At 38.1% G+C, this 21,267-nt stretch overlaps 1 protein-coding gene across 2 annotated transcripts in view; it reads left to right on the top strand.

The window, feature by feature from the left end:
* The window catches only part of ASXL2 (ASXL transcriptional regulator 2), a 178,202-nt gene that overhangs the window by 144,911 nt on the left and 12,024 nt on the right, over positions 1-21,267 (top strand). For both annotated transcript variants that reach the window (XM_069072009.1, XM_069072010.1), the window contains 5 exons: positions 422-565; positions 2,142-2,305; positions 16,038-16,134; positions 17,684-17,789; positions 20,390-21,110. In XM_069072009.1, the coding sequence (XP_068928110.1) occupies positions 422-565; positions 2,142-2,305; positions 16,038-16,134; positions 17,684-17,789; positions 20,390-21,110 (1,232 nt within the window). The remainder of the gene's footprint in view (positions 1-421; positions 566-2,141; positions 2,306-16,037; positions 16,135-17,683; positions 17,790-20,389; positions 21,111-21,267) is intronic.

Genomic DNA, 21,267 nt, shown 5'->3' with positions numbered 1-21,267 from the left:
AGTTTTATATACATTTATTATTTTTTTTATGTTCAGGCCTGTTTGAAATTAAAACTTTTTTCTTGTCCTCTTGGATTTAGTTCCATTTTTGTTTAAGCTGACAGTAAAAAAATTAATTTTTCTTGGAACAAATTCTGCTATTGCATTCCCATGGGGAGATATATCCAGGTTTTTTGGGTAGTCAGAATAAAAACCTGCTGTGTGTACAAATTTTCTTTTCCCCTATAAAATCTAGTTTGCTACTATTCATTATGCTTATTATATGAGCTAACCAGACTTGCTTCTGATGTTTTAGGAATCTTAACTGTAATGTTGCAAGGAAGTGTGTATATGTATTTTCTTACCAGTATATTGAAATATGGTCATTTATTTCCCTTAACTCCTCAGTGTGTCTTTTATTTAAGTCTCTTTCTTTTTCCAGCGGTTTGGGAAGGAAAGCAGTCAGATGGACAGTCAAACAGTCCCCAGAATTCAAATTCTAGTTCCTCTTCTTCAGTTAAAGTTGAAAACCCCCTGCCAGGTTTGGGGAAGAAGCCATTCCAGAGATCTGACAGACTTCATACAAGTGAGTTCTTTAATATTACAGGCTTTGTTGATATTGATAATATAACTAAAGGCTGAGTGGAATGTAGCCAACATAACTCTTAGTTTACCACATTTCATCATCTTATCTCCATATTATCACATAAGATCCAAAAGATATTTTTTTATCATTCTCTTTTTTCTAAGCCTCATTCATAACTCCTCTCAAAAACAGAAATGTGATTGTATATATCTTTTTAAATTTGCAAAGACCATGATGGATTTTTATCACTCACTATAATCTTTACTGAATATTCACAAGCTTCTGCTTTTTTATTTTTTGGAGGGCAATTGGGGTTAAGTGACTTGCCCAAGGTCACACAGCTAGATTTTTGTGTTAAGTGTCTGAGGCCGGATCTGAACCCAGGTCCTCCTGACTCCAGGGCCAGTGCTCTATTCACTGTGCCACCTAGCCGCCCCTTCTGCTTTTTTTATTAATTGTTTTTTTTTCTGGATTTGATTTATTCTAAAATTTAAATAATAAAATTTTATCTTTCAATTACATACAAAAATCCATATTGACACTTTATTTGAATATAGCTATTTCATCTTTAGTGATCACTTGGTATGTTGTTTATTAGAGAATGAGGGATAGAAGATGTATGAAAAGACTTTCTGTAAACTTTTCCTAAAGGGCATTTTGGAAAGTATATAGATACTTGGAAGATCTTTTCTACTAGGATTAAGAACAGTTTCCTGTAATTATTGAGTTAAGGAATTGGAACTTTGGAAACTAAATAAATGAGAGTAGGAAAAACTATAGCCTTTATAATGTGAATAAAAGACATTGTCAGCTACCTGTATCATACCAGAAAAACCATTTGTGGTAGAAAAGAGAAGGATGCTGGCTTTAGCATTGGATGATCTGTAAAATCTCTTACTGCTCTGTCTTAGCGGCTCTGTGAGCATGAGCAAGTTACTTAACCTTTTAGGGGCCTCATCTGTTAATACTGTGTTTCCCCGATAATACGACCTATCCTGAAAATAAGCCCTCCCCTTACTGTGTAAGATTCCTCTAAAATAAGCCCTCCCCCGAAAATAAGCCCTATTGAGATTGCTACTGTAGTGGTGATCCCCTGCGCTACACACTACATTACGGTACCCTCTGTATGCACTGTCTCCCCCGCCTCCCCCGGGTGAAACGCACGCTGTGCTCCGAGCTGCATCCAATCAGAGCTGCAGCAGTGAGCGCGTCATCCTGTTCTTCCCCAGTGATTTGCTTATTGAATAAAGGTACATTTTTTTGTTCACATTTACCTGTTTGTTAAAATTGCTGTCAATGTTCATTAAAATAAGCCCTCTGGTGTTTTTCTGTCCAAAAAAATTAATAAGACAGTGTCTTATTATCGGGGAAACACAGTAAAGAGGTAAAACTTGTCTGACCTAACTCCTATGGTAATTATGAAGCAAGGGCTTTGTGAATAACACTGTATAGGAGTATTAATCAGAGCAAGAGATTTTAAGTCCCTTAAGGCTAATAAGAAAATGAGAAAGGATCAGAATAAAATGTTCTCCATTTACAGATTTATTGCTTATATTCTTTGTAACATTTTTTTCAGGGCAACTGAAAAGGACAAAATGTGCCGAAATTGATGTTGAAACACCTGATTCTATCCTGGTTAACACAAATCTGAGGGCTCTCATCAATAAGCACACATTTTCAGTCCTTCCTGGGGACTGCCAACAGCGACTTTTGCTTTTGCTTCCAGAGGTGGACCGGCAGGTAAGTGAAGTGAGCTTAAAACTTCCTTTTCTGTACCCTCTTTCCACAAATTCCTTCAGAATCTTGATGAAATTCTTTCTTTAGCTTTTGGTGTAGCTCATTCTTAGGAAAGCAGTGAGGTATTAGTCAGACTGGGAGTCCCAGAACCCAAGTTCAATTCCCAGCTCTCGCTACTCATGTGAGCTTGGGAGTGTCACTGACACTCTGAATCAGAACTTCTTGATCTATAAAATGACAACATTGGACTGGGGGAATTCCAGCACCAGGTTTATAATCCTATGAATTTCACAAGCAGTGAAATTGTTACAGCTGTTCTGATCAGCTCTACTACACATTTGTGGTATATAACTTCAACTGGGCTGGGCATTCTTTCTGCCCCTTTTATCAGCTTACTGTCCCACTCTCCACAGTGGCTCTTCCCTACCTTTTCATCTTCTCAAACTTCCACAGGCTCTCCCTCCCCCTACTGTCAGCTGAGAACCTTGCTTTGTATTTTACAGAAAAAATTTTGCGACCATTTGTCATGAACTCCTTTTCCCTCAAGTTCTGCTTTGGCTACATCCCACAAATTTTGGGATGTTGTTTCATTGTTATAATTCGCTTTAATGAAATTATTGATTGTTTCTATGATTTATTCTTTGACCCATTCATTCTTTAGGCCTAGTTTAATAGTTTCCAATTAACTTGTAGTCTATGTTTCCATGGCCCTTTTTATTACATGTAATTTTCATTCCATTATGGTCTGAAAGGGGCGCATTTATTGTTTCTGCTTTTCTGCATTTGGTTGTGAAGGTTTTATGCTCTAATATGTGGTTATTTTGTATGAAGGTGTCATGTACAGCTGAAGAAAAGATACTATTAAATTTTTTTCTAGAGGTCTGTCATGTCTAACTTTTCTTTTCTTGCCTTTTGGAGGGCAATTGGGTTTAAGTAACTTGCCCAAGGTTACACGGCTAGTTTTTCTGTGTGTGTTAAGTGTCTGAGGCCGGATCCCAACCCAGGTCCTCCTGACTCTGGGGCCGGCACTTTACTCACTGCGCCACCTAGCTGCCCCACGTCTAAGTTTTCTAAGATTCCATTCATCTCCTTGACTTTTTGTTTATTCTGTAGTTAGATTTATATAGCTCTGAGAAGGAAGTTGAGGTCCATTTAGTATCCATTTCATTTAAGAATTTGGCTGCTATGCCATTTGGTGCGTTGATGTTCAGTATTAATAATATTACTTCATTGTTCATGGTACCTTTCACCAAAATGTAGTTTCCCTGATTATACACCTTTTGATTACATGTGTTTTTGTTTTTGTTTTGTCTGAGCTCATTATTACTACCCTTGCTTTTTTTTTTTTTTGCTTCAGCTAAAGCGTAACAGATTCTGTTCCAGCCCCTTGTTTTCACTCTTTGTTTCACTTTGTTTCAAGTATGTTTCTTTTATTTAAAAGAACTTTCATATTACACCATATTGTTGAGTTCTGTTTTCTAATCCATTCTACACTCTGCTTGTTTTATGGGTGAGTTCCTTCCATTCCCATTCACAGTTATGATAACTAACTGCGTTTCCTTGGGGCGGCCAGGTGGCACAGTGAGGAAGAGTGCCGGCCCCAGAGTCGGGAGACCTGGGATTGAATCCGGGCTCAGACACTTAGCACCCACCCAGAAACACCTGGCCGTGTAACCCTGAGCAAGTTACTTAACCCCAATTGCTTAAAACAAAACAAAAAAAACTCTGCATTTCCTTCCTCCCCTTCCCTCCCACCCCCTACCATCCTTCCTTCTAAAGTCTACTTTGCTTCCAAATACTACTCTTTTTTTTTTTAATCAACCCCCCTGTTTCTCTTATTCTCTTCCTTCCCAATTGGGTGAGATACATTTGTATTATCGATTAAGTGTGTTTATGTGTTTTGAACCAATTTAGATGTGAGGGAGGTTCAAGTATTTCTCTCTCTCTTGCCCCCCTCCCTTTTTCCCCTCCACTATAAAAGTTTTTCCTTGCATATTTCTTTTATGTGAGGTAATTTTCTTCATTGTTCCTTGCCATTCCCCTTCTCCTAGCATCTCTCTTTCATGCTTGTTTTTTCTTATATCATCCCAACATAATTGACTCACTCCTGCACCCTCTTCTAACTGCCCTAATAATGATAATGTTCTTAGAAGATGTGTCTTGTCTTCCCATTTAGAAAGGTGAATAGTTTAACCTTATTAAGTCCCTTAGGATTTCACTTTAATGTTTATCTTTCTATGTTTCTCTTGATTCTTATATTTGAAAGTCACATTTTTTATTCAGCTCTGGTGTTTTCATCAGGAGTGCTTGAAAGCTCTCAATTTCATTAAATATCATATTTTTTTCCTCTTGAAGGATTATGCTCAGTTTTACTGGGTAGGTTATTCTTGGTTGTAATCCTAGCTCCTTTGCCTTCTGGAATATCATATTGTAAGCCCTCCATTCCTTTAATGTGGTCGCTGCTAGATCTTGTATGTTCCTGACTGTAATTTCATGATATTTGAATCGTTGCTTTCTAGCTACTTGTAATATTTTCTTTTTGACCTAGGACCTATGAAATTTGGCAATGATATTCCTGGAAGTTTTTATTTTGGAATCTCTTTAAAGGTGTTGATTAGTAAATTTCATATTCTGTTTTGCCCAACTAAGTTACTGGGGGAGTTTTTCTTTACAATTTCTTCAGATATGATTTTTAGACTCTTTTATCATGACTTTCAGGTAGTCTAACAGTTCTTAAGTTATGTCTCCTCAATCTGTTTTCTATGTCAGTTGATTGTTTTGTTTTATTGTGTCTTGATGTCACATGGAGTCATTAACTTCCATTTTCCCCAGCTGTAATTTTTAAGGAATTATTTTCTTCAGTGAGCTGTTTGTACCTCATTTTCCATTTGACCAATTCAGTTTTTTAATGTATTATTTTCTTCAGTATTTTGTGCCATTTTTACCAAGCTGTTAATTTGTCTTTTAATAATTTTCTTCCCAGGTTTCGCATTTCTTTACCTAATTTTTCCTTTACCTCTTTGATTTTGAAGATTATTTTTTAGCTGTTCTGGAAATTTTTGTTGGGCTTGTGTCCAATTCAGGTTTTTTTTCTTGAGGCTTTGCTTATAGCTGTTTGATATGGTTGTCTTCTGAGTTTGTGTCTTGATCTTTCCTTTCATCACAGTAGCTTTTTATGGTTGGGTTCTTTTTTGTTGTTTGCTTGTTTTCCCACCATATTTCTTGATTTGGAACTTTATGTTAATGCTGTGACTGCCATGGTGGCAGAGGAGTGGGCTTCTGTTTCAGACTTAAGGCTTTTTTTACAGTGCTGTTTTCAGAGCTAATTATGGGGGTCTGGAAGTTTTTGGTGCTTCCAAAATGGTTTGATCTGGACAGAAGTATGGTCACTGCTCTTTTTACAATCTCTTCCTTACCCTGGAACTTCTCCTCTGGGCCTCTCTTTCCTTAGGAGGCAAAACAATACTGTCCCAGAACTTTTGGGACTAGAAGTGGTTCTGCCCCTCAGAGAGTCTTCCATTCCCTCTTGACTGAAAGTGCTCCTCTCTACTCTTTGAACTATGACCCAGAAGTGAGTATAGACGGTGTAGCTGTGTCCGATTAAGGAGGTTTGGGATTTGCGTGAACAGAACACTCAGCACTTCAAAAGATCCAGTATAGTTTACTTAGAATATAGGTGAATGGGAAGGAAACCAGAGATAACAGAGTAAAAGGCTTAGGAATAGTAAGTAAGAAAAACTATGATTTTATATATATATACATACATACACACATATTTACAATTATCACCAATGCGGAGAAGCACCAACACCTGACTACACAAGCTGGGTAATCCTGGGTACAGCCATGAGGGTCCCAGGCAGGACGTCTCCTCCATGGGTGAGATTCCAATTTGGGGTCTGAATCTTACAGTTTAGGTAGTGCTGAGAACAAAGAAGGCATACTGCCTGGTGTTTTTAGCAAGCATCATATCTTGTGTGAGGCCTGGGATGGAGGCCAGTCATTCCAAGGGTCTCCCCACCCCTCAAGAACAATGTTTCCTTGGAATGGCTAGTTCCGGGCATTGGGCAGTTACCATATGTCTTCTCAAAGACGTGGCCAGGGTCCGAGGAGAAGAACAGTCCTCACATTCTCGGGATCCTCTGTGCCCAAACAGCTCAAGGTAATAGAAAGGTCATATTGAGTTGGGGCCTTGGTTTGTATAATCTTATTCTTCACAGAGGGGCTTACCTTGCCCCTTCAAGCTGCCAGATGGAGTCTGGTCCTGCCTTCAGTGTTAGGACATGGGTCTGGTCCCCTGTAAACTCTCTCTGTTCAGTTACCAGGTGCGCTTACTGTTTCTGGCTTGAGAGCTTCCAAAGCTGCTACTGCTTTTGTCACCACCATATAGTCCCACTATTGGTGTTTCATTCACATGGGCTTCAGTCCAGATTCCTCCCTTTTGTCACAGATCCATCTTTCCAATTTCTTAAGTTGACTGGAAGAATGTCAGGAATGTCTTACTCTAACCTTTTGTTGGCTTTGCCACTCCAGAATTGAGTTTGAGGCATAATTTTAAAGTTGTTTGAAAGGGACTGTTGGAAGAGCTCAGCTTTCTCTATTCCACCATCTTGGCTCTGCCCCCAGAAGGTCTTAATGAGTCTTTTTTTCTTTTTAAAAATTTAATTAATTAATTTTTAGTTTTCAACATTCACTTCCATAAGATTTTGAATTCTAATTTTTCTCCCCATCCCTCTCTTCCCCCAAGTTCTACTGATTCTTAAATCTGCCTATTTGCCTCAACCTCTTTGCTGACCTCCATTCTAGCATTTCCAACTGCCTTTTAGATATCTTGAATTGGAGATCTAATAGACACACATTCCAAATTGGAACAAATTTTCTTTCCCCCTAAACCTTGCCCCATCCTCATCCTCCCAGGCTTTTAGGCTTGTAAACTAGAAGTCACCCCAGACTTCTCACTATCTCTCACCATGAAGCCCACCCCCAACTCCCCATCCAATCTATTGTCAAGATGATTGATTTCATACTTTTGCAACATCTCTCAAATGTGATCTCTTCTCTGACTGGTGCAGTCCCTCATTACTTTACACCAGGATTATTGTAGTAGCCTGCTTGTGGATCTGCCTGCCTCAAGTCTCACCCTGCTCTAGTCCATCCTCCATTCAGCCACTAAAGTGATTTTCTAATGCACAGATCTGATCATGTCAGCCCCTACTCAAGCACTAGTGGCTTTCTGTTGCCTCTAGGATCAAATACAAAATGCTCTATTTGGCATTCAAAGCCTTTTGTAACCTAGCCTCCTCCTACCTTTCTAGTCTTCTTAGACCTTACTTGATTTGGGGAGTGATGTTGTCAGATCTTTAATATAGGACTATTGATTTGGCAACTCCAGAAAATTGATTAAGGAGGACATAGACAAGATTCAGGGAGACCAGTTAGAAGCCTGATGCATGAGTCTTGAATTGTATTAGTGACCTGAACTAGGATGGTGATTATGTGAATGAACAGAAAGAAACAAATATGAGAGGTGCTGTGGTGGCAAAATAGACAAGACTTGATAGTTGATTGAATATGGAGGTGGGATATGGCAAAGTTTGAGAAGAACCCTGAAGTGGTAAGCCTGGGTGACTGAAGGATAATGGTACCATATTGAAACGTTAAGAAAAGAGGTAAGTTGGGACCAGAGCCAGGGTGAAAAGGGAGAGGGGGAACTCTGTGTGTATATGTGGAAAGATAGTTAATCTTGTTTCAGAAATGTTATGTTTGAATTGTCAATGGAAGATTCTGGTGAGTATGTCCATCAGGCTGTTGGTGATGCAGTATCAGATCAGTATCAGGAAAAGGAAGATACAGCATGTATATTTGGGAGTCATGAAGATAATAATTGAACCCTTGGGAGCCAGTATGATATCCAAGAAATAAAGTATATGGAGAAAAGAAGACCCAGGCCAGATTCTTGGTGGAAGACCCTTAGTTAGTTGGTAGGGCTTCCCTCCCCTTGCAGGATCATCATCATGCAAAGGAGCAAAAGAAGGATTGGTTGGACAGGTGGGAGAAATACTAGAAAGAAAAGTATCATTAAAACCTAGGAAAGAGAATACTTTGGTCCTTTTAAAGTCTCATTTTTGGGGGGAAATTATCGAGAGTAGTAATAAATTCTAGTCTCTCCCAGAGGATGTTCCTTCTCTTGTTTCTAAGAAGAGTTCCAGCTTAACTCAAAAGGATTGGAAAGGCCAAGGATTCTAGAGCACTATAAATGCTTTCTGAAAATTGCTCACTAAAATGAATTCTGGGGATAATATGAACTCTTATTAGGTGCTGTGATGTTATAAAATTCCTTCTTCATATTTGATGATAATACAGTCTCAGTTTTGGGTTGCACAGTTTCCCCCCCACCCCTTATTTTCTCCCTTCTCCCTATTCCCTAAGCCTTTTGTTTCTTTCTGAATTTAGAAGACTTTTATGCCCTGAGAGATAGATAGTTATCACTGTGTCTGTGTCTGTGTCTGTGTTATTCCCTCTTTAACCAATTCCTGATGACAGTAGGGTTCTAGAACTACCAGTCCTCCTTCCCCATCAAAATTCTCCATATCACTTCTTCTCTTGTACCTCTTTCGTATAAGAGAGTTCCTCTTTTTATCTTTTTCCTAGATGGTTTCCTTTTTAGTATTACATCCTACTCTACCCCAGTCTTTCTTTGAAACTACCCAATTACTAATAACAATCTTAGACATATAATTTACATTTCTTCATATAAAAAGTGGTCTGTCCTTATTGAATCCCTTGTAATTAGTCTTTGGTGATTCCCTTATATTTTTCTTGTTTTTTTGTATGTCAGATTTTCTATTGGTTTCAGGGCTTTTGCAACAAAATGGTAAAAGTCTGACAATTCATTGAATGTTTTTCCCCCATTCAGAATTATGCTTAACTTTGCAGGGTATGATATTTTTGGCCGCAACCCCAGTGCTTCAAGACCTGTGGTCTTTTAGTGTTGTCACTCCTAGGTCTTATGTGACTGTAACTGTGTTTCCCCTATATTTGAATTGTTTTTTTCTTGATGCGCATAATATTTTCTCCTTGAGTTGGATGTTTTGGAATTTGACTATGATAGTCCTGTAGGTTTTCTTTGTAGGATTTCTTTCAGGTGGTGATCAGTAGATTTTTTCTGTTTCTACTTTCCCCTCTTGTTCTAACACTTCAGGACTATTAATTTTCTTTAATTATTTCTTGTATTATTTTATTAAGATTCATTTTTTGATTATAACTTTCAGGTAGTCCGATTATTATTATTTTTTTTGCCTTTTCTTGGAGGGCAAGTGGGGTTAAGTAACTTGCCCAAGGTTACGTGGCTAGTTTTTTTTGTGTGGGTGTTAAGTGTCTGAGGCCGGAACCGAACTCACGTCCTCCTGACTCTGGCACCGGCACTTTACTCACTGTGCCACCTAGCCGCCATTTTGTTTTGTTATTTCTTGGTCTCTTATAACTTCATTGGTTTCTACTTTCCCAATTCTAATTTTCAAGAAGTCGTTTTCTTCCTTAAGATTCTAGATCTCCTTTTCTATTTGGTTGACTTTATTTTCATAATCTTGTTTTTCTTATGTTCTTATTTTTCTTTTTAATTTTTCCTCAGTTTCTCTGATTTGATTTTTAAAGTCTTTTTATAGTTCTTCTATGAATTCTTTTTGGGCAAGTGACCATTCAACATTACTCTTTGGGGTAGAAGAGTCTTTTTTTGCTTCAATATCCTCCTCTGACGATGAACTCTGGTCTTCTTTATTCTCATAGTAACTTTCTGTTGGTTGTGTTTGATTGTTTTTTCACATGATATTCCTTGGATTCAAATTTTACCAGCTTTGTTGATAGAGCAAAACAGAAGAAAATATTTGACATTGTCTTACAAAATCACTTCTTTTTTGTATCTGTTATATTTCCTTGAGCACTAGAATGATTCTTTCCTTTAATAACAGCTTCACTAGTCCATTCAAAAGCTTTCAGTTAGGTTGGTATCTTTTTTCTGTATGATTCTGTGAAAGTAATTAACTTTTAAATCCTTGTATTTCTTTGTGAAACTAGTCCCTCTTAAGTATATTATTAAAATTCTATTTAGGGGCTTGGGTGACAGGATGGCTTGATGATATCGGTTATCTGGAGGGAGAGTATTCATTGGGCCTTCCTTATTGGTTTTCATTTCAATTCCTTTCACATCAGAACTTTTCTTTTTTTTCGCTCTAGTCCAGACACGTGACTGGTTTTTTTTGGTCAAAGCAAATAAAAGGCATATGCATACGATTCTTTATAATAAAACTGTTTCATGTTTTTTCAAGTGTTCTATAATTAAAATATTTTGTTGATGAAATTACTGTATCACACAATTAATGTTTTTTGTTTCTGTTGCTTTTGCCTGTAGTTATTCTTTCCTCGAAGGAAAGAAATATTCTTCCATCAAAAAGCAGTTTAGCTCTTTTCACTCTATTTCAGTTCAGACATCTCTAGTCAAAAAGCCAGTCTAAACTTCCAGGCCATTTGCAAAATGACACAAGATTCAGTCTTGGAACCCACGCACTTGGAGAAATAAAGATTATGTATGTCTACTACTTTCAGTTTCCCATCCTGGATTCAGAGTATTATATTCAGTCTTGAGATACTGGCCTCACATTGCAAATGTCTCAGGTAATATAATTATTGTAATGAAAGGGTAAAGGATATGATCTGTTTCAGTTAGGATATTATAGATTGCTGCCTTGGTGGGATGTGGGGCTTGTCCTCTCTTTTGTAGCTTCAGAATTTTATTTAAAAGTAATCAGATTGTTAGGGATTGATTCATGCTAATGAAAACCATGGGAAAATGCTAATTTATTAATTTATACTGAGAATTATAAATAGCTAACATTCCTGTAGGCCTGTTTTAAAAAGGCATATTTCTAAAGCCAAATTAAGAGCAGCATGCTATGTTGTATGCATAGAGCTAAATGGTCTTAAGGAATTAAGTCTTTGAGCTCTGCCTGATATCACACTTATTTACTATGTAGATGTTCTTTCCAAGCCTTACTAAATACTTGTGTCAGAGCGTCAGACTACCCTCTCCTTGAGATGATGCTATAGAGAAACAATGACAAGCTATACTTAATCTCTAAGTATTCCTTATTAGTTAGCAGAAGCCTGTCTTTACATTTCTTTTTAAGGTCATGTATCAGTTTCTTATATTATAATTTATTTTTTACTTTTTCAAATTAGCTCTTTCTTGATAACTTCATCTCATTAGGTAAGAAATCTTCCTATAATAGTATAAGGAGATACAGGTTGCTATTGCTTTGTCCATAGCACCAACACAATATTCATAGCACTGACAGAGACTATGAATATGCTTTCATAGTTCTGAATCACAAAATATAACAGACTCTCCATATAGAAGACAGAAGCAAAAACATTTATTCAGACACCAGAAAACTGAATCCCCAAACCAGAAAGCCAAATCCATCATAGCAACAAAGAAGTTAATACACCATAAAAGAGCAGGGAACCACACCATCCTTAAGCCTTCCCATAAACAAACAGTCACAAGACCAGTTGTCTCCTTGCCTTCATCTTCTCTCCTCCCTCTTTCTAACTGCTATTACTCCCAGCTTCCTATGGGCTTTGCTTCCCTTCAGCAAACTCCTCCTACCACATGCTCCATGTGATTACATTCAGCCTATTGGGGGCAAGGAAGATCTTCAAATTCTCTTAGGTCTGTTAAGGGCAGGAAAGATCTTCAAAGTATCATTACCATTACATCATTATTCATTATTAACTTCATTTTCACAGGGTTAACATTTACAAATATTGTCTCTACATTCCAGGGTAGATCCTATTTTGCATCTACTTCACTACAACAAAGTAATTCGACTTCTCTATACAGTGGATTATAATCACATGTTGCCTTTATTTATATCCAAAAAGGAATAAAAATCCTCTTATTAGTGCTATATTAGGCTAACTGCTTGGTGGAGGGCCTCTCTTTTCTTGGTCTTGTCAGGCCAAAATTAGCATAAGTGGCAGAGAATTGATCCAAACTCTGTTGCATCTCAGCCTTAAGAGGCTGCATTGAGTATACAATAATCTGCAAACAAAAAGTCATGTACCAATTCTTCCTTTACTGTGGCCTTGGCTTTTGTAGCCTTTTCAGATTAAATAATTTGCCGTCCGTGCAGAAGCTGCTCTTGGTGCTATTTTCACTCCCCTGTCAAAGGCATCTGACAAGATTGCTACCATGCTCTTCAGCATGTGTTCTGCAAGCAGCCAGCCTTGCTTCCCAACATTGATGACTAAGAAAGCATGAGAGCATCATCCTTCCTCCAGGACCCATGTGAGCACACCATTATTAAACTGATATACAATGCTGATGAGCATCTCTGGGCACCCAGTTTGACCATGATCTTCCACAGTCTCTCATTACTGACAGTATCAGTGGCCCTGGTCAGGTTGACAAATGAAGAAGTTTTGAGTGCTGTGGATAAGTTCACTTACCTTGTCAGTAGTCTCTCCAGGTCCATCCACATAGATGACAAGGTTGATATAGTATTCCCAGAGCTAACTCAGTGTTTGGAAGACTCCTAAAGAAAGAGTGGGAGAGAAGAGGTATCGAACTGTATACCAGACTAAAAGTCTACAGAGCTGTTATGCTGACTGCACTTTTGTGTGCCTCTGAACCCTGGTATCAGTACCATGTCAGAAAAGTGCTGCCACTTGAATTATCTTAGGAAGATTCTGAAGATTACCTGACAAGATAAGATATCAGACACTGACGTTCTTTCTAGAGCTGAACTGCCAAGCATTCAAACCCTATAGCAGAGAGTGCAGCTTCACTGGACTGGCCACATAGTCTGAACACCAGATGCACGTGTATACAAAAAACTTTTATGGAGAACTTTCACAAGGTAGGTACTCAAATGGTGGTCAGAAGAAGTGGTATAAGTTATCTCTGAAGAACTTTAATGTTGACTGTGAGACTTGGGAAACGCTGGCACAGGACTGTCTGGCATAGCATGCCTACATTAGGGCAAGCTCTCTTCTCCATCTCAGCAGAGGAGAATCGTAGCAGTACAAGAAATGTGAGCTGCACAAATCCAAAGCCAATTCCATTCAAAATGTTCTAATGGACCACTTGTACGATCTGTATAGGACCTTTCGAACTTGTATTGGACTGTCAGCCACATCTGAACACACCATATTCTGACTCCAACATGATGATGTCATTGGTCGTCTCAAAAACTAAAGCCAAACAACAAGATGAGGCTGACTTATTCACTTAGCTGAAGCAGCTATAATTGGAGCCATTTGCCAATATTCCAGCGTCATTAGGGAAGCAATATTCATAAGTTTCAAGATAAAGTAAATTCTCATGTGGCAAATTTGTGTTTTTGTACCTCTCTTTGTTTTAGTTTGTTTGTTCTCATACAGGGCCATATACATATTCAGTATTTTGGATTTCTGGTCTATCTCGTTATTCAAAAAAACATTAAGTGCTACTACACACTAAACACTATGCTTGGTGATGAGTTTACAAAGATTGGGGTGGGGAGCTGCGGAGAAAGCAATGCCTGCTCTTATTTAAGAAACATAAATTCTATGGGAGGAGATGGTATGTACATGGGTACATGCATACCTCCTATGTATGTAGTAGTAGTTAGGGAAGGAGAGCACTAAAAATTGGTGAGATTAGTTTCATGTAGAATGTATTGCTTTCAGCTACATCTTGAAGGAAATGAGGGATTTTATGGGACAAAGAGTGCTCTATAGGCGTGGAAGTTGCCTGTGTAAAGATACAGAGAGTTTATATAATTCACAGGAACGTCATAATCAAAATCCAGAGCTTGCAAGTCAAAGAAAAAATAGTACAAGCAGGCAGAAAGAAATAATTCAAGAACTGAGAAGCTACGTAAGTCAAGTTCACACATGATTTGGCAGCCATTTCTGTAAAGAAACAGAGCTTGTAATACAGTATTCCAGAAAGGGAGTCAAGAATAACTTACCCAACAAAATTTAAGTATCATCCTGTAGGGAAAAAAAAGCTTTGCAACACCAGAAGATTTTCAGTCATTCCTTACAAAAAAGACCAGAGTTATATAGAAACTTTGAAGCACAAACACAGGAGTAAAGTGAAATATAAAAAGGTAAGACTTAAAGAAGGACAAACTATTTATATTCTGTTATGGGGAGATGATCCATGTGTCCGCTCTGATTCCTATCATCAGGGGTTTTAGAGAGAGTCTAATCAGAAGGCTTGGTAATGGTTCTATTATGTCTTGATGATCTAAGAAGAGTGGAAAGGGAGAGGAAGATGACACTGAAAGGATTGTTCTTTGCTCAACTGTATATATTTGTAATGATAAACATAAAGACCGACTGCAATTCCAGAAGAATCAGTATGTGACATACTACCCAACTCTTTACAGAGAGGTGAAAAACTCAATGCAGAAGAAATAGCTATGCGTACATGCACATGTATTTATACATATGTATGTAATCATACATGTGTTTATAAACATGGCCAATACAGATTTTTTTTTGCTCGACTGTATATATTTTTAATGGTTTTGACGATGTTGTTTATTTTAAGTGAGAATTGACTAAAAAGCCAATTATTGCTCATTGATAAAAGTAATTTTTAAAAATCACAAACCCATGGGAATTGATATGGTTGTCAAGTGTACATGAGAGGGAAGAGGAGAGAACCCAGGATCAAGTCTTGGGGTACACCCATAATATAAAAGGTATGAGATAACGATGACTTTGTAAAAGAGACTAAAAGTTGTTCTGACAAATCAGAGAAGTAGTATCATAAAAGTCCATAGAGGAGAAAGTGTCATAAAGGAAAAAGTGGTCAGCAGTGGTCAATAGTCAGAATACTTAGATTTGGCAATTAAAAAATTGTTAGTATCTTTTGAGAGCACAGTTTCAGTTGAGTGATCAGATTAGAAGCCAGAATGTATGCAATTGTAAAAAGAGTGAGAGGAAGGTAAATTGAAGCAACAAGCATAGATAGCTTTTCTAGGAGTTTGGCTGAAAAGAAGTAAGTTGAATTAAGATAATAACTTGAGGGAACTTGGACATGTTTGTAGGTATTATTACATAAACATGAAAATTGGAGAAAAGCAGAAGTGATTGAAAGGGCATTTGCTGGAGAAAATAGAAAAGGTATTCTCTCTAGCAGTACAAATGGCAGTATGTATACACCAGTTTTTCCTTTTCAACTCTTATCCATGTCGTCTTGTAAATCTTTCACAGAAGTTTCATTCAGCATTCCATGGGCCATTTAGTAAATCTCTTGACATTATGTGGATATCAATAGAACATGAAGAATATGCATGTTATCCTCAATCTTGTTATATGACTAAATTTTTTCTCCAAATTTTGTTTTATAATATGTTACAGCCTACTCATACTTACCATGTACCCTCCATTGCCCTTTGGGTGATCAACAATGTTAAAATATTTTAAAATTGTGGTATTCTATGACTCATAATTGTACAGCATCGTTTGGAGGGTCTTAGTATTAAAAAGATGGTTCTTTGTTGCACAGAGAAACTGGGGGGCCATCTTGTCTCTTCTTCAGTTTTGGGACCAACTCTGGCTTGTTCACTAATTGCATTATAATATTATGGACAATTGACATTGTTCATACAGCTCAACCCAAATACACATATAGGTACTTTAAAATGTTAATTGAATTAAATGTAATTACTCTTTGTTTTAGGTTGGTGCAGATGGTTTGATGAAGCTGAATGGTTCAGCCCTTAACAATGAATTTTTCACTTCAGCTGCTCAAGGCTGGAAGGAAAGATTATCAGAAGGTGAGTTTTTTCCATGATTTTTTTCTCTAAGAAATTATTCCCCTGATTAGATGTGACTGGGCCAGTACTAGGACAGAGAGGAGCTTCTCCGTATTCCAAACTTGGCACTCTAGACAGTGGGGGAACTGTTCTGGGTTGGCGATAGGATGGCCTGACATATCTCTAAATCTAGGTAAGGGTGCAATGAGCAGCCCCCTCCATGATTGTCTTTTGGAGTTGGTAGAGGCCTAAGAGACATCAGATGATGTCTCTGATAATAAAATATGCTGCCTTCCTCTAAGTAAAGAAGTGGTAGACGGTGGATGTGCACTGAGGCGTGCCTTATTATACATAGTCAAATGTGTTCTCCTTAAGTTTATGTCTTTGTTCTGAGGGAAGTTTCCATTTGGATTTGGGCCAAGGTGAGGCTAAAGGATTGGGAAGTAACACTACTGTTTTGAAGAAGTTTTAAAACAAAAAAGTAGATGGGCATTCAGATGCTGCCTCAGACAAGTTTCTACCTCTGTAATTGTAAACAAGTCATTTAACCTCTTGAGGCTCCATTTCTTCCTCTGTAAAATAGGGATAATTGTGAGAAATCTGCATTGTACAACTTAAAAGTTCTATACAAATGCAAATTACTTTTATAATTGTGCTTTATATTAAGTAGGCATACGTGACATGCAGTTATCTTAAAAACTGACTTCTACATTGCCAAACCAAATTTTTAATTTTTCTTCTATTGTTAATCCTATAGTATCTATAATCACCTTTTGTAGTGATAGTTTTCTCAGATCCCACATACAGTTTACTTTTCTTTACACAAACACATTTGCATATTAAAACTCATGCATAATGAAGATGAAAGGTCATAGGATTAAACTCCTCCAATAGCTGGGTTCCCTTTTATAGCTCAGTGTTAGTTTCCTTTGCTGTCTTCCTTGTCTTCTCCCTTAGCCTTGAAGGTTCTTTGAGATGCTAGTTATGTGTAGAGTCCTTTATCCCTAGGAATTCTGAGGGCAGGAATGGAAACTGAAGGTGTCAGCATTAGTTGTTCATGACCTGCTTGCAGTGACAGCCTAATCCCCATAATTCGCAAATGAGGTGGGGAAGCATGAGTGCTCAAGAGAGTTGAAAGGCAGAGAAGACAGGACCCAAGAAGCATGAGCTCTGGAGCTCTACCACTTGATAGTCTTTGGGCTATGTAAGAGGAAAAAAGAGAAAAAGCTTTAACTAGCAAGGGAGATGAGTACAGTATGGAGGAAGGAGATGTGCCCAGGGCAGTGAAGATGAAATTGGGGAAACAGAAGGTGAAGAACTGACTGCAAACTTCAAAATTTTACAATTTTTCCTAGGGTTAACAGAGAAATTTAACAATTATCCTGTCCCTCAGCTTAGCCAGAGCACTACTTTTGATGAAAATTTGAGACATTTCTGTCATCCTTCAATTACAAACAAGAATTCAACAAGTGTTTTTTGAGCACCTGCTACATGCCAGGCCTTGTACTAAGAGAACTGGGAGTTGCATATAATGTCATTTCTGGTTAATTTCTCTTTTTATACATTATAGGTGAGTTCACACCTGAAATGCAGGTGAGAATAAGACAAGAAATTGAGAAGGAGAAAAAAGTGGAGCCATGGAAGGAACAGTTCTTTGAGAGCTATTATGGGCAGAGGTAATAAAAAGCATGATTTTTTGGTTGGTAGCTAGAGGCTTTTAACTCTCCACAGAAGCTTAAGTGCAAAGAGAGAAGACAGTTTGCCCACAAATCCTTGGGAAAACTGGCATTTGGTGTCAGTATATCACAATTGAATCTCTTTTCACAAAGTTCATTTACTTTTCTACTTCTTCAGTGTCATAGTTTCTCATTAAATCATAAAACCTCTTGCCTTAGTGGTCAGTCTTCCAGATTGGAGGTTGCCCCAATGAAATCTTAAAATTTCCCTAAAATCTTCATAAGACACATAAAACACAAAGGCTTTAAGGTCTGCAAAATAATTTTTCTATAATTACAAAATATGATGATGATGGTAACTGCTATTAGAAACAAAGGGAAAATCTTGTTTTAACAAACTTGGAGGAAAATCACAATTGCTACTATAGCCACAAATTCCTATCCCCTAAAAATTCAATACCATATGCAATAGCTCATTTATAGAGTTTGTATTTTAAAATCTCTGACATCACTTCACAGTCTATAGTTGCTCTCACACAGCTCTCCCGAGCCATCAGTACAGTGGAAAATGACCTGGGCTGAAAGTCAGAATATTATTCTAGTCTAGGGGAATTATGCCACTGACATGCTTGGGAACCATGGGTGAGGCAGTCCCCTTGATCTTTCTGGGCTTCAGTTTTCTCTTCCATAAAAAGAGGAATTGGGCTAGGTGATCTCTGAATTCCCTTTTAGCCCTAACATTCTCTATTCCTGCTAAGATTCCCTGCATGATTTCTCCCAATTCTTAGCAATGAAAATGTTATAACTGGACCATGTCTTTGTCAGATTAGCATGGTGATTTGAGAGTTGCGCAAAAACAGAGGCTCAGATGTTCAGTATAAGAACTGTTTTTATAAAACCTTTCAAGTTTATTACATCATACCCTTTCAAACTTTGTTACAAAAGAAACCTGTTGTTATGGTGTGCAGAAAAGGTACTCTCACTATTTGCATCATGTATGTGTGTTGTACTGAAGGGCTTATTTATCATGTTTTCAAGAAGAGATTTCTTGTTACTGTGATAAACTCTGAGAATAGTTTCCATTGTAACTAGTTGTATTCCAGTTTCCTAAAGGAAACACTTTCTATGTTATTTGCTACCTTTCCACCCCACCCCATCCTCAAAAATGTCCGTATGTGTTACTATACACACATACACAATCTCCCTACTAGTCTCAAATGAGTAACACATTTGGGAAACTTTGTCAGATATTGTTACAGATACTTAGCATAGTATAAAGATACACAAAAAACTTACAATTAATCTACATTCATTTGTTATATACTGTATTTGCAAACAATTAGACTGTAAGGAGGCACTTCTTTTGATTGTATTCAACTTTATTTGTGTAAAAGGGGATGTGTTACTGGTTACCTAATTGTGCCTTTATCTTTTCTGCTATCATTCTGTAAAATATAATTGTTCTAACATCTTCACTGTCTGTTTTGCTAATTGCTAGGCACTTTTGTGCATGTAGGGTCATACTTTCAAAATCACTGCAGACATGGCAGAAAAGTAGCAATCATATAGAATGTTGACCAGAACATAGAAATAAAATAGCTTTATATATATAACCAGGAAACATAACAGCAGTCTTGAAAAGGGGATTCTCCCTCTGTTCTTACATTATCATTATAGTTGTTGATTTGGGTCCCATTTTTTACACAAGGACTACTTCAGACTCGTCATGCTTTCTTCCTAGTCCTCAGTGATGTAGGATTAACGATTCTAAGTCCCTTTGGGGTTGCTCAGCAATCCTTTGCTTTTTTCAATAGTTTAGGTTTTCAGAACAGCAATAACAGCCTCTTGTTATAGAGTAAAATGTATGCAAACTCATTAAGTTTACTTGATGTAAATTTGTCTCATTTTTGGCTTTATAGTCTCAACACCTAGCGTATTGCCTTGCTTAAAGTAGGTACATAATAAATCTTTGTTGAACTAAGGAGTTTAACCCACTTTGCATAAGGGCAGGAATATCCATGGAATACTCATACTCTGGGGCTTACCGTTTATTTGCTTATCATGGTGACTCAAGAGGCACTGAAGCTGTCTGTGTAGGGCTGTCTGCTTTAGCACAGTTCTGTGGAATTCCAGGCACTGGCAGATACCTGAGACACTTCCAGAGTGACTCATAGTCCTTGAAGAAATCTTCTAAGCAAGTTTCCAATTGTCTCCTTGGTGGGACAGGTGACTAGGAATTAGGGGGTGGGACAGGCTGCACGGGAGGTGGAGTAAAGCATGCCAGACTGACTATGGACATTTTTGTAAGGGAAAAGGAGAAAAAGTCTGTAGTGGTTTAGCATCTTCCCCACCCTCTTCCTAATGCTGACTTGTCCCACCAACGTCACCACCCCCACCCTTCTCCAAGACTTCCTGGGATATAAACTAAAGATGTGCCCCATGGCCACCATAGGACCATAGACATGAGCACTTTGGGTTTGAGCATTGCCATTAAAGAACATTTGGTATGCTATCTATAGGTGATAACTAATTGTAGTGTCCCCACTAAAATAGACTTGATACTCAATAATAATCATATCTTTTTTTCTTCCTTTCTTTAGTTCTGGATTGAGCCTTGAGGATTCAAGGAAGCTAACTAGTGCCACCAGTGACCCCAAAATGAAGAAATCACCAATTGAACAACCGAAATCCACACCACCTTCAGATGAACCTTCCGTCAAAACAGTGATGGCAGCCCCAGAAGCAGAGTCTAATCCAGTGCTACTACCTTCTCCAATAAGGAAAGAATCAGGAGTGAGCACAGAAGAAATATTGCCCAAACCCTCCAAATCCCCGGAGCCTTTAGTTTCCTCAACTAGCAGTGTCATTGAGCAAGACAAAACAGGCCCTATTCCAGGCCCAGAGGATGAGGACCCCTTAGGCCAAAGCAAGCCAGTAACCTCTGCTGAGCCAAAGCCTGAAAGTGAAAATCATCTCACTACAGCTACTCCTATCATAAAAGAAAACAAAGGCACAGCTATTTTGACTCCAAGTAAACCAAAGAGCCCAGGAATTGGAAAGCCAGTCATAAGACCAGTCCTAGAAGAAAGTCCTCAGGAGAACACTGTGAAAGTTGCCTCTCCCTCAGAGCACAGTGACATGAACCCAGAAGGTCTCAAGAGGAAATCTTCGCTCACTGAAGAAGAGACCCCCCCCATGAGCTGGGAGAAAAGGCCTCGTGTCCTTGAGAACCACCAGCACCAGCAGTCGCTTCAAGCCTCTCAGCAGCCCTTTCCCATCAGAGGGGAAAGGGTCCAGGTTCGAAAAGTACCACCACTCAAGGTAAGGAAGGAAAGGAAATGGTGTATAAAGAGGGGTAATTGCGGGAGCGTGGAACTCCACTCAGACTTATTAAAGAGCTGTTGCTTTGATGTTATTCCAAGAATTCACCCCTCAGATGGGGCTGAACGTTTAATTATCAGATCATAATTTAACAGGA

Source organism: Petaurus breviceps, unplaced genomic scaffold, assembly GCF_028583685.1.
Source record: "Petaurus breviceps papuanus isolate PSGF00001 unplaced genomic scaffold, PetGlider_PUasm1.0 90845, whole genome shotgun sequence".
Classification (NCBI taxonomy): domain Eukaryota; kingdom Metazoa; phylum Chordata; class Mammalia; order Diprotodontia; family Petauridae; genus Petaurus; species Petaurus breviceps.
Note: the sequence above shows the minus strand (reverse complement) of the source record. Positions and strands in the feature narration are given on the sequence as shown.